The sequence below is a fragment of the Haliotis cracherodii genome, unplaced genomic scaffold (genome assembly GCF_022045235.1).
Source record: "Haliotis cracherodii isolate W230 unplaced genomic scaffold, xgHalCrac1.p SCAF_17, whole genome shotgun sequence".
Classification (NCBI taxonomy): Eukaryota; Metazoa; Mollusca; class Gastropoda; order Lepetellida; family Haliotidae; genus Haliotis; species Haliotis cracherodii.
The window spans coordinates 2,483,155-2,497,819 of NW_027266272.1; the positions used below are offsets into that span (position 1 = coordinate 2,483,155).

General features: G+C 38.4%; 1 protein-coding gene across 1 annotated transcript; it reads left to right on the forward strand.

Annotated features, from left to right (window-relative positions):
• Positions 1 to 365: 365 nt before the first annotated feature.
• On the forward strand, positions 366 to 14,387 carry LOC139464827 (ras-related protein M-Ras-like). The gene is made up of 5 exons (XM_071246351.1): positions 366 to 1,144; positions 5,249 to 5,402; positions 6,040 to 6,139; positions 6,474 to 6,553; positions 7,462 to 14,387. Exons 1-5 carry the CDS (start codon positions 958 to 960, stop codon positions 7,532 to 7,534), a joined length of 594 nt encoding a protein of 197 aa, XP_071102452.1. The 5' UTR covers positions 366 to 957; the 3' UTR covers positions 7,535 to 14,387.
• Positions 14,388 to 14,665: the final 278 nt, after the last annotated feature.

The following is a 14,665-nucleotide window of genomic DNA, read 5'->3' on the forward strand; positions in this document are numbered from 1 at the left end:
CAAAGCAAATAAGCCATGCACAGACACTAATTAGTGTTATATATGACTAAGAACGAGTGTTCACAATGTTCCATTGCACACTTGCTATCCGTCTATGTATTTGTATGATTAAATGATGATTGTATGATGTTTAAAGGACACTGTACATTCAGAACTTGGTATGTTGTAACGGAGACTTGTGCAAGTCTAGATCGTGTGTCGATAGCTTTGTTGATCCGGTATTTGCCATGCTCGCCCCACCGCGTTCAGCTGCGGTATTTACGGGTGTTATCCCCGTCAGCTTATCCAATCAAATCCAAATTTAAATATAGAAGTCACTATACTACATGAATAAATAGGTCGGGTTAACTTAGTTGGGCCATAGAGTTCGAATACTGCAGGCCGTCGACACGAACGCAGACCTGTATCTGTAGAACTTGCGAAATAACAGTGACGTGGTAAAAACACTTGTCAGGATATTAGTAACTTTATCTTGTTTATGTAGGTCATAGTTCTACTGCGTTGTTCTGTTTTGTGGATATTTTCCGTGGATCTTAAACGGAGAAACTGGGAAAAAACGACAACACACAAAAGTTGTTTGACCTTCTCATTAGGGTGTGCGGAAGAGAAAACAACTTTTGTTGAAAAGTCACACTTCGACTCAAAGTGGGCTCGACCCGCGAACTAAGCGATTGGCACAAGACGGCACGGAGGTCTTACCGACCGAGAAAGGACAACTCCTTTCGTCATCAGGAAGTGCGTTTCCGGAAGTGAGCAAGTGTTTGAAGGTCAAGGACGGTGTACAGGAAGTAGCAAAGCTTTCACACATTCAGTCTCTTACATTGCCAGTGTTTGGACGAGATAATGGCCAAATACACACTACAAACCTGACTGGATAGATAAACTAACAGCGAAAGGGTTTATAAATGATACGTTTTGGTTAGTTACCCGAACACAGCTGTGTAAGAAGACTAAACCATGTCGAAGGCACCTCACGATAACTTGGCCACTTTCAAATTGGTGGTGGTCGGCGATGGTGGTGTGGGCAAATCAGCCCTGACTATTCAGTTCTTTCAGAAAATGTTTGTTCAAGACTATGATCCCACTATTGAAGATTCATACATTCAACACACGGATATAGACGGGCAGTGGTGTATTCTGGACGGTAAGTTGTCACCGGTGCTTGACCCTTTGCTTAAAATCCGCGTGATTGTTTCTATTTCATCGGCAACATTGGTTAGAAGATCTAGGATTGAGTCGAGATATCTTTCCAGTGATACACGAATGCTACAACCACGACTTTAGATTCACTGTCATGTGGACAGGTCGGTTATAACCCGGTGTATAAACATGGTTATACCATGGGTGTATGAATATTGATACGTCAATCACAGTATTAATGATATGCCAAAGATTGCCATACATATATTGGTGGTACTATGTGGTATTGTCGACTTGTACATAGAGATATCAATACACTAGGCAATGTTTGTTCCATTCTGGTACATTGTTATGTTTATCTACCATCATCATGGAATGCCACTGTGGTCTAATGGGTAGACATGGTAAAGTGCCATCCCAGAGAGCAGAAAGACAGTGATTCAGTCCCCAGACCATGTCATACCAAAATATGTTTAAATATGGTACACTTCTTGTCACCCTACCTGGTGCTCAGCATTAAATTGATAAAACAAGGATTGGTTGGCTCATGAATCAGTATAGCACATTGCTATATAAGTGCAAATAATCTAGAATGAGGCATCAAAGCCCATTTCACCTCACCATCAATGGGCATATATGTTATTGGTTCTGTTTAAACAGCCCACCACAGGCAATGTTACTTGTTAGCAAACTGCTGTCACCATGATCACCTGTGTCAGAGTGTAAACATGTCACTTCAAAATGAAATTTCATATCCAAAACATTTGTTTATTGTCTCTACAAACTAAACATCATTTGGTAGACAATGTATTATTCTATTAACCATGTTAACATCTATGTTCATGCCTGGTGTTTGAGCCACTTTCAGTTTCAGTAGGATAATATTTGTGAAGTTTCTTTAAAGATTGGTTGATTGAGAAGCGCAAATGGAAAGTCTATCCAAACACTGCTTTCACATGCATAGATCTCAATGGGCCACAATTTCTCCATATTCATGATATTCTTTCATTTGTTATGACAATATCGAATGTTATTATCATTATCAGCTGATTATGATCATTCTAGTTTGTCCAGCCCAGGGCTAACTATAAATCATTGTCAGCAACCCTTGAACATGTTGAAGAAAGGTGAAAATTATGGTCTTGCATCAGATAGTACAGATTGATGGATAGTCAGGACCGATTTCATTTGCCTGTAACCATAGTAACATGCTGAAAGAACTGACAAGTTGATGGTGTGTGTAATAAACATTCATCCAGCATGTTCAGCATTAGCAGCATTCTCCAAAGTGTTTCACATCCAAGAAGAAATTGGTGTTTGGTGATTCTAGGTTGGACTTAGCATGCTTAGATGTAGGTTCCCACCCATTTGTCATTAAACAATATTTATCATCCAAAACTGGCTCCCACAGGAGATATTGCTTGGGTGAGATCAACCGATATCTCGATGAAGATATTGCTGCAATAAAATTGCATCACAATGCTTTGAGAACCATTGTTGTGTCATTGGTTACCATGGCATCACAATCAAATGAGATCACCAATGGCTTTGCTACTGAAGTTGTTAGTAGTACTTTTTACACTTAAGACACTGCTTATTACTGTCTGCATACTGATAACGTTAGAAGAATGATGTTGGGTGATAAATATAGTCTCACCCTCAGAGTTTTTCCACTTTTATCATGTGTTTATCAACTCATGTTGATATATTTGTTATCAAAAGACACTAGGGTGAGATTCTCTATTTAACACCTGTCTCATGTAATATGTTCACACTAATCTAACACCCATCTAATGTAACAAGTAATAAATACAAGGCTTTGGAAATTATTGATAGCAAACTTCAGATGTCAGGAAATTGTGAAACATACATGTGTCTGTCGAAAAATAAAATTGTGGGGTTTTGCCATAGTAACCATGGTAACTACTCATCCTTTTCATCATTCTTTTTCTGAGAGTATCCGAAAAGCATCTTCCATTACACTTTTGACATTTAAACACTAAAAGTGCTGCCTACATTCTGAACTACGTGAGACAAATGTGCTTTTGCAATGTGTTCAGGATGCTTTCTGATTCCTGCTACAATATCCCCCATCAGCTGATGGAGAGGCCCAGACAAAGTACTGTCATCAGTCCCCGCTGTATTCCGTGGCAAAAAAAAATAAATCAAAATTCTGCGCTCAATGTTTGTAATCTCTGCAACCACAATTTTATGATTCTGCACATTTTGCTGCCAACTTGTAAGTTAAGTTTTCGTTACTTTCCTAGTTTTGCATCACTTGACTTGTGGCAGGCACTTTTAATGATAAAGTTATCTGTGGCTAGAATAGATATTGAAATGAATCTGGAGATCACCAATCACTATTGTAAACATACAGACATGCACTTTTTGTAAGCAATAAAACCACAGCCAACTTCACTTCAAAATGAAATTGATTCATTTGACTTTTTCTCAAAATGTAAAATGTTTACAAGATTGTTTGTTTATAAATTGTTTTTACTTTTTGCCATATACATGATATAACACAAACACTTCAAATAATTATTTGGTATGATTTAATTAATACAATGCACTGTTCAAATATTGATTTCAATATACCTATGCGCAGTTTTTGACTATGAAAATTTTACTGCCAGACAGGTACATTTCTTCATTGAATGGGCATTTCTGAAAAATATTCCACAATCACGGAATACAGTGGGAACTGTGGATTCAAAATTGAAAATGAAAACTGCTAGTTGTGTCATGGAGAGAGCTGTCATCTTATAGTTGTCATGGCAACCATCATGACCAACTGCCGATTTTCAGTCTGGAATTCCACAATCATGATGTTTTTCACTTACCATGCTCATCATCATACGTCGTCATCCATGTTGACGGTAGTAGTTGTAGTTGTTGATGTAGTTGTAGTTGATGTAGTTGTTTGTCTACATTGTTCTAAGATCATGAACAAGTCAGGGATGTCTGAAACTTCCAATCATGAAATAGACTGTGCATCTGTTCTCTTGATTTGGGTCTACTACTTGGAAGGTACAGCTCTGAATCAAGAGTTACTTCCCTTCCCATAATTCTCGCAATTTCAGTCAAGTTTGTTTATTATTGTTTGTAAGGTAAGTTTAAACATGAACACGGTCTGTGCTGTAGCTAATATAAGTGTATCAATGACACTCTCAGTACAACATGAGGTGCAGTTCTAGGGGATTCAACGCGACTCCATTAAAGGTCATATGGCAGACAACAAAAAGCCTGATCTTAAAATTTCAATTTTTTTCTCTCAGTTGTGAAATTTTTGTCAGCTGATCTGTTAACTGTAATGTTCAACTACAGTCAGGTCCCGTCAATCTGACATGTTTGGTTGCATATGATTATGTCGGATGAACGAGTATGTCCGATTAACGAGTATGTCGCATAAATGAAATTAAGTAGTATCAGTGTTCGTGATAAAAAATCGGACAACTACGCGATAGATAACCATACAAACACGTAATAAAAAAATGAAATATTCAGATTGTTATGTTACATTGTTTGCGGAATATTTTTTTTAATCATAAAACTACTGTTACGGGCTGTATGACTGAATCAAAATACTTTAGAAAGCATCGTCTGTATGTCCACTGTTTATCCACGGCTTTACTGACGTTTACTGGCATTTACTGATGTCAGAGCTCCTGATAACTGTTTGAGCAATTGAGCTTTTACTCGAAGGTTTCTATTTTAATTGGGTTATAACTTTTATCATTGGATAACCAATACTATTAGGTTTTTCCCAAAATGAGTAAGCATTTTGAGATTTAAAAAAAATGAAATCATGTTTTAGATGTGTATAACAGTTCTAAATATAGGCATGACTTGTAAAGTAAAATAGCGCGTAATTGTGTTTAGGAAATTAGCTCCATTTTACAGATGCTGGAAAGGCTTCATTGAGGATTTACGCGTGCTGTTTTCAAACAATTGAGTTTTCTTTTAATGCATGCATTTCTGTACGCAAGTTAATTGATAGTAATTGGGGTTTGAATAATTTTGGGGCAAAACATTTTTTACGCAAAAAAACGCAGCTTATCTGTAGCTCTGTGATGTTATTGTTTACGTTTGTTTCCGACTGTTTCAGTGCTGGACACGGCAGGGCAGGAGGAGTTCAGTGCCATGAGGGAGCAGTATATGAGGAAAGGGGACGGATTCCTCCTCGTCTACTCCGTCACAGACAAACAGAGCTTTGAAAACATCAGGAACTTCCACACTCAAATATTACGGGTAAAAGACAGGTAAATGGAACATATTCATGATAATTCCATATGCAAATTTGTTGTAAGTGTCACGCAATTCTTTAAGATGTTTAGCAATGTTAACATGGTGGTTTGTGATGTACACTGATCCCTCGCTATTGTGACGTGAGATAAACATATGTTGATGATTTGAGATTTGCCGAGCGTGCTCCCCCGCCTCGGGCTCGTTTTAACGGCTCATCGTCTATTACGCCCACCAATTATTTGGACCCCATTGGTAGCGTTGTAGCGAGGGACCACTGTATTTGTTTGATTTTTTTAAGAATTGACTTCAATATGTTTTGCTTGTATGAGGATATACTATAATCGTAAATAAATGGTGTGTAAATCCACAACAAATATTGAAAACAATCTTTAGTAATCAACATGTTAATCACGTTAATAAATATGTCAACAATGACAGCTTCACTGACTGCATATTTGATCATCATGAACACAATAAAACTGTAGACAACACTACACAGTCAGTTACATCATTCAAAGGACTGATGCAACACAAGCCCCGCCCATTTCATTATCAGCCAATCAGGAAAATGTTGTATGTTAGCGGGCAGGCCTACATTTTCTGTTGTTTTTTTTGTTTTGTTTTTCTGACTCCTTGTTGCCATGGTTGCAGGAACAACTATCCCATGATTCTTGTGGGCAACAAAGTGGACTTAGTGCACCAGAGAAAAGTCAGCGAAGACCTCGGGAGAGATCTCGCATCTGAGCTGCGTGTACGTTGCCCATATTCAGGGGAGATAACCCACCTCATGTATATATGAAACTTTGTCTGGAATGAAATGTAACAGAAACTTTTACTTGCGGAGAAAGTGATTACATACAGACCTCCAGATAAGATACGTAATTGCATAAAATCTGCAAAATAATTCACCTTTACCCAATTTATCTTGCTTGTGTACAAATCACTGGAAAAATTAAAAAACCTAATTTCTGATTTTAAATGAGGTTAAGAATTGCCAAAATCATGAAAGTGACCTAAACAATCTAAGCGACAATTGTCTGCAGCCAAATGAGTGATTGTGTGTATGTGTGTCGTTTGTATTGCAGATTACCTACATTGAAACCAGTGCCAAGGACCCACCCCTTAATGTAGACTTTGCCTTCCATGAAGTGGTCCGAGTTATCAGGTACGCTGGAGGAGATGTTCTGCAGAGATCTCATTCAAATCTGATCTTAGGTCTCGCTATTGCTAAACAAAGATCTGAGGACATCCCATTAAGGGTCACGTCAGAACGACCTTTCATTTAACCAAGATCATGAAAGTGACAGTCGGAATGTGTTTTCTAATCATGCAACCACGAAATATTTAGTTACGGGTTTTAAGATTATATCCATACAATCTAGGCCATCTATAAGCCATTCCAGAATGTTCTTCTTATCGGTTTTATTTTTTTTCATCGAGAATACGTCAAAATATGTTTTGAAGCGTAGTCGCCAGTTTGAAACTAGTGTTGTAAAGTTCGAGAAAAGCTGCCTTCTGATTGGCTAATGTCGATTTCTTGTCGGTCATTAATTGGTCGGTCAATATTCACAAAAGGTCGTTCTGACGTGACTGATAATGGGGTGTCCTCAGATCTTTGTTTAGTGGTAGCGAAAACTAAGATCTGATTTTAATGAGATTTGTTCTGCAGAGATCATCATTTCCACTAAATGAGTGTATCATCTTGCATGCTTTTCTTGCGTGGGTTAGAATAAGTCTCCATTGTCCCGTTCCACAAAGTTAAAGTTTGGAAGTGACGATCGCTTTGTGGAACTTAATTGCTGACTAGTGACCCACGCTTGCCGTAAAAGGCGCCTATGCTTGTCGTAAAAGGCGACTAACGGGATCGGGTGGTCAGGCTCGCTGACTTGGTTGATAAATGTCATCGATCTAAATTGCGTGGATCGATGTTCATGATGTCAATCACTGGATTGTCTAGTCCAGACACGATTATTTTACAGACTGCCGTCATATAGCTGTAATATTGCTGAGTGCGGCGTTAACAACAAACAAACAAACAAAAAACAAAACCCTATTTTTCTGTTTTTGCTGCAGGTCACAGCCAATAGATTTGAAGAAACAAAGAAACCGGAGAAGAAGCAAGCAGAGAAAGTGTTCAATCCTTTGATGTCCGTCAATCATTGTCATCAATCCTTTGATGTCTGTCAATCATTGTCATCAATCCTTTGATGTCTGTCAATCATTGTCATCAATCCTTTGATGTCTGTCAATCATTGTCATCAATCTTTTGATGTCTGTCAATCATTGTCATCAATCCTTTGATGTCTGTCAATCATTGTCATGAATGCTTTTCATTGTCTGATCCTTAAGGATTGCTGGTCATCCTACATTCTTGATTGGATAGAAGATGTGTCAGTGAAATGTATTCCGTAAATTTGTATATAGTGGCTTAGATGTATGAATTCATCCAATATTTTGTGTAGTTTTTCTAGATTGACAACTCTTAAACCCAGCTGCCTTAGGACATCACATTAAACTTATGGGGTTTAATCATCTGTGGATTGTTAATCAGCTGGGAATAGGGAGTCAGTCGTAACCTACTGCTGTACAGGTGAAGCTGCCTACCAGGATCGTGGCTGTACAGCGAATCATCTCGGAGTCGAAACTAAATGTCCTTTGGGAGGCAAATCGGTGACAGAAACTGGCACTAAGCCTATAGTCCTTGCAAACTTCCCAATAGTTAAGGTGTCATGAGGACAAGCAGAAATGTGCCATTTTTAGGGATTTGCTTTATATTATCATTATAAGGACTAAAAAAGTGTCAATTGCTGCAAATAGGGAAAACGTCATTATGTTGCTAGGTATTCGGATGTTATAGAATTCTTACTCTCTCATATTCCGATGTATTCTACCAATGTATTCCCAGCATTTAAAGCCATCGTCCAAAGCTAACCATTAAGGCTGTCTCATTCTGTTCATGATCTTTTGCCACGTTATCGGTGCAAGTCTAGAAGGCCAAGAAATAGTGTTTATTACCTTAAAATGAATTTGGAAGGTATTTAATTCCAATTTAGTAATTTTACTGATGTTTGCTCCAGAGGTATCATATCGGCCTCAAGATAAAACTCTGTGTCACCCTTTGTTAGGTTAAATGATTGGAATATGTTTAAAAAATGTTTTACAGTATCAATATTTTTTAACTTTTGTCTGCCAATATCCTCACAAAACATGATTTGTTAGGTTGTTTAAATGACAAACATTTTTCAAGGAAACTTGGATAATTGTCCTTTATAATGCTAGAGGACTAAGATAATATTGCACCAATATATTCAGGGACATTCCTTTGTAAGTAGGACACATTCCACTATAGGATGAAGACAGTAGTAACCTTGTACGCTTTGCATCCCTTACGATTGTCATAATCTCCGTACTCCAACTTAAGTCTAGTCTACCCTTAGAAAAGTCATACTTGCAGTTGTGGATGGGCGGAGGTGACCATGGAGCTGCTATTGCGTGTGGCTCTCGTAGTGCCCCTGCCTTTACGTAGACTTGCTGTGTTCCTTGGGATCACTTCTTGTAATGTGGCCTTGAGTCGCGTTACACAAAGTGATCAAGGCATGTGCCAATTGGACTCCCATACCTTAACACGGACCAACCATTGTCTGAGAAACATCAGTTGTTGAAACCAGTAGTTTTATGTCACAACTCTGAAGTTGGCAGTCTGGTGTTGATGGTCAGCTGTGGCATACATGTAGTGGTAGCAAGCTCGAAGATCTGATTGTCATGAGATTGTGTCATGTCCGACCAGCATGACAATGTAATGTCTGGGTGTGGATACAGCAGTAACGTTACAATGGTCAGTTTCCCGTAACTATGGAAACACACACAGCATGTGATGTAATGTCTGGGTGTGGATACAGCAGTAACGTTACAATGGTCAGTTTCCTGTAACTATGGAAACACACACGACCATGTGATGTAATGTCTGGGTGTGGATACAGCAGTAACGTTACAATGGTCAGTTTCCCGTAACTATGGAAACACACACAGCATGTGATGTAATGTCTGGGTGTGGATACAGCAGTAACGTTACAATGGTCAGTTTCCTGTAACTATGGAAACACACACGATCATGTGATGTAATGTCTGGGTGTGGATACAGCAGTAACGTTACAATGGTCAGTTTCCTGTAACTATGGAAACACACACGACCATGTGATGTAATGTCTGGGTGTGGATACAGCAGTAACGTTACAATGGTCAGTTTCCCGTAACTATGGAAACACACACGACCATGTGATGTAATGAAACTGCCTTCCATGGTCAAGGTGACTTACTGAACCGAGGCAAAACAGCTTTATACAAAGGAAGGATTTTTTAGAATGTTTTGTAGAAAATCCACAGGAATTTATTTTTTCAATCGATCTGGCTGTTGAAACAGGTTGAGTATAATTGAGTCGTTGATTATCAACGGTATTTTATATCATTCTGGTATGATATATATATACACTAGCTCCATCTCACATCACAAGTGGTACTTAGCACAGAATATTTGTCACTCATAATGTTGAAACCAACTTTAACAAATCTGGATACTGTCATTACATGAGCTTTGAAAGCTGTTTTCAATATGTTCTTATGCTACAAGATGTCCTGGTTGTAATTGTGACACCTCACTTGGTGAGTCGAGTCCTGAAAATATTGATGTTAGTTTCAGGCAGTAAAGAGCAGTGTAACTTGGACTTAGCGTTGAATGACAATGATAAATTTAATTATTTTTCTTACCAATGGGTTATTCAAGGTGACTGAAAATAAAGTGACTGGGAAATAGGCCCCTGGTATGTACCATACTGGGATGGAAGTATAGTATAGAGAGTCGCAGTGAGTTTTCAGCCAAGACATTACCACAAGGCATTGATATAATAAGGAGTCAATCCTAAGTGAAGGGTAACTTATTAAAATAATGGATCTTGTTTTAAGTTCTTCTGACCATTCTCCTGCTGATATAATCACATACATATTATTATTATTATTATTTTTTATTTATTTATTTTTTATTATTATAATTATTTTAATTTTTTTAAATTATTATTATTATTATTATTATTATTATTATTATTATACTAGATGAATCATTTAGCTTTTTGCTGCCATTTGGAGTCAGTCATCAGAAGTTCAGAATAACTATACATAATGTCCACATGGGTAATATAGAAATGTATATCCTGATTGGCCAAATGTGATTGATATTGACATCCAGCCTGTATGATGCTATTCCAATGAGCTGTTGTACTGTAAGTCAAGGCTTTGTATATAGATACATCATGTAGCTGAGTATGTCAGCCTTGTCCACGATGGTTTCTAGATGTTGTCTGTGTTGAACATAAAGAACCAGGGATTAATATCAAATGCCATTATATTCCATATATGTATTTTGCCAAACTGTTACCATGGTTACACAGACCATGATTATTGTAATTTGAGGGATCATATCAAAAGTCTTATACTGTATTAACTCTTTTACCTTTTTTATGAAATGAAATATTTATCAGCATTTATTACCATGATTACAGCGCTGTTGTGTATGCAAGATTTTATTACTGCAGAACGGAAGGTGGATGGTTCGATTCCATTTCCGCATAGTTCCAAACATTAAGAGATGGTGCTTGTTGATTCTATAAGTTGTCTGCCAAGCTCAAGGGACATATTATGTGACGTGCCCTGTGTGTGAGCCTATGTACAATCATTTCACTTCCCTAATGTCAATTTCACACCAAGAAGTATGTCTTTGTATTAATTGTGACATAAGTAATGTTATTTTACCTAAGGATTGACTGTGTATTTTTTTTGGTTCATTGAGGTATGAATCGAAAAACTGATGTGCAAACTTTTGTAAGAATCCGCTACGCTACGCGGATTCATACAGTTTGCAATGAACCTAAACAAATACACAGTCAATGCTTATAATTAAATTTGACAACATGTTTTATGTTTACAATAGTTTAACCAAAAACAGTTGTATATATCAAAACAGACAAAAATGACGAGATTGATAAACATTCCAGGTGTAGGAATACATACTGTGGTGTGACATGAATCAGGTGATTGTATAATTTATGCACATAACTTGACACGCCTACACAGTTAGTAGCCAATCAACAGAGAGCAGGATCAAAACAATGTTCTTTGGACCTGTCAATTAAGACAAGAGGCGAAAAGAACTGCAACAGTCAGACTGTAACGAACCGGAAGAAATATGTCCGGGAGAAGGCGGCTGTTTCAAATTACATGGTCAGTTACCCCCAGATTCAAACATTACTTCCCTGATTACGGTAAAACGCAGTTGGAAAAATGCTAGTTAGACATGAAACCCAAAGACATGAAAGTTGAACCGAGGCGAGCAGATAAAAAACAGGCGAGCGAGCCTGCACGTTTGCTGTTTCATTCATTCTCGGCCTTCAGCTTCAAAGGTTTGTTTGGACAGTGAGTATGCATGAAAGTGGCTAAATGTCCTGTGCATGACGATACACGTGAGCAGAAAGGGGAATTCCCTCGACTGTAATATTGCAATTCCCCGACATTCCGAAGTAATACAAGTAGTGCGCCTCAGTGGGCGTGGCTTAATTTTTTACATTCATTGGGAAATGAATGCAATAACACATGACCAATTCAGCTAATCAGAATACAGGAATTTCAATGAACACAACGAAAATTTAATTATATATTATTGTTACTCAATCTTGTGCACAGTGAAATATTCTTGTCCATATGTTAGTGGAGCAAGGAGATGCCCTAGTAATCAGATCAACGAGGATAATTACATCTCTCTGACCATTTTTCAACAAGTGCATGAAAATACTGCAAAGACTTTTGATATGATCCCTGATTAGCGTTCGTTCTTTTGTTGATGATGTATACTGTATGTGCCATGTGGATCATGACGGTGTTACTTTCCCCATGGCTGGACCATGGGGTGTCTCTTTTCACTGTAAGTGTTTCAGCCAATCAGGGTGTGTATGTTGCTGCCAATCAAAGATATCTTGCAGCCATCTTTGCAATCATGATTTCATGCACATGGATTGTCAGGATTTATACCAGTTACGGAATTCAGGATAATTTTTATAAAAAAAGAAAATTTTGTTAATTACTAATTTAGTTTCATTGTGTCATGTCTAGGGCTATTACTACTGATATCTGTTGCTGGTATGTCTCACAAGCACCAGTACGCCTTCATTAACAGTATAAACACTGTTGCCAGGTTATTTCCAAATTAAAAACTGTCAGTGCAGAAATCGGTTGGTATGGAACTGAATTGTGGAATCAGTAAATTAATCACTAATCAGCACATTTGTATTGAAACCCACAGGATTAGGTATACAATAAACACATGCAATACAATGGGTGAAGTAGGTTTCAGCAGCAATAAGCAACAGGCCCTAAAACTACTGTTAGTGCACTCATGACTGTCCACAAGTCTGTCACCGTAGAATGTGGTCAAGGTGGCCTGTCTCTTTCTTGAACCTGAGTCGCTATATAAGTGCAATAATCTTAGACGCGACGTTAAACCCAATTTCACCTCACCTCACCTTCTTGAACCTGGAATCGTGTTGTCTGCCAGTAATTCGTTTAGTCCAGTTAGGCGTCCAATCCACACCTGGCAAGCAGATAAGACACAAGTCTGGTTAGAAAAGGCCTCAAATCGCCCTCTCGTCGTATCGAGGTAAGCCACCCATCAAGATACTGTTCCATCCTGGAACTTCTTGAACCAAGCCTGTTCATGTATACAAGGGCAATAACTCTAAATTATTTGCTGCAGCAGACCGCTAATAAAATCTGGCCACACCAGCATTCAATTTTTTACAAGACCACCGACCATTACTATACATATTTTTACAACAGTCTCCTGCCCCATAGCAATACACTGAGTGAGTGAGTGGGTTGGGTTGAACGCCGCCACCCGGGACCCCAGCAATACACTGACACCTGGAGGGTTAATCTGTTAATCTGGAGGGCTCCGTTCCTAATACATCGTGTATTTCAAGGCTTTCATGCACGTGAAGTTGACCTGCTGCTATTTAACTTGAAAACTGCTTGAAATGGTTTTAAATCAACCTCACTTACTGATTTCCAGGAATTGTTACCTTAGATCTTTTGAGGAGACCTGGACATTCCTTTCGTTTATTTGTTCGGATTAACCAGGTGTCACTGTTTTGTTTTATCTTGTCGGTCAGTAGAAGGTAAAGAGACGTGTGATAGAAGACAACAAACGAATGGCTCAGGTGGTTGTCTCAGAGACTTGCTTGATGGCGTGTCATTGAACCAGGCGGCATGTATTGTTGCTTACAATATCAGTCACTGGAATGTCTGGTCCAGACTCACTTATTTTATGTCCGCTGTCATATAGCTGGAATATTGCTGAATGCCGCGTAAAACAACAAATAAACAAACAAATGTTACCTGAAGCAATCTTGGAACTATTTAGCTTTATTGTGATGTGGGATTACTTCAAGCCCGAATCAGTTTGGTTGTCAGGTCTGGTGTTTAAGAGGCATTGTAGCCATGAGGTCTGCTATGCTACACTTTCAGAGTTATGTCCCTTGAATGCCAGGATAATCCTAGATTTTGATCATGTCAGCTCCATATGCCTGTGTACGTGGTTTAGTCAAAGTGTTTAGGATCCATGACCTGCGTATGTTTCAGCAGCAATCGAGTGGACAGTTGTGACTGTGTCAGATGTTGTTTAAATGATATTCACATCATTTGGATGGTATGCATTTTTACAAGATGTTTTTTTTAAATGAAAATATGATGATTTGTGTTTTACCCATTGCTCTTGTGTGTTTCGTAATGAGTCTTTGAGTCCAGATGAGGAAAGTTTAAAAAATTGGAGCTGCCTTGATTTATCAGAGACATGCTTTGTATTTACTTTGAAGACTAGATTTGATATCAGATGGGTCCAAAGAGATTATTACCTGATCCGAGTTCCCCCCCTCTCCAAACTACATACTGAGCTGTTCCTCCCTCCTCCCTCCTAACCACTTACCCGAATGTTCTGAGTTCCCCCTTCTCCTAACTACTGAGAAGGCTGTTCCTTCCTTCTCCCTCTTAACCACTGTCTAGGCTGTTCCTCCCTCCTCCCTCCTCCCTCCCAACTACTGACCAGGCTGTGTTTTGTATGGCCGTGCTGGAACATGGACTGTTTGATTGAACAGATTTATCATTCTACATATTCCTTTATATTCTGTGTTCTTTTGTTACAGCATTTGTTAAATAAAGTTCTGTTAGTAATATTGCACTT

Bases quoted from the DNA above. Each gene is read 5' to 3' on its own strand.
- LOC139464827 (XM_071246351.1), top strand. From the start codon at position 958: ATGTCGAAGGCACCTCACGATAACTTGGCCACTTTCAAATTGGTGGTG. The intron at 1,145-5,248 runs GTAAGTTGTCAC...CGACTGTTTCAG, and splicing joins GCAGTGGTGTATTCTGGACG to TGCTGGACACGGCAGGGCAG. The intron at 6,554-7,461 runs GTACGCTGGAGG...TTTTTGCTGCAG, and splicing joins GAAGTGGTCCGAGTTATCAG to GTCACAGCCAATAGATTTGA.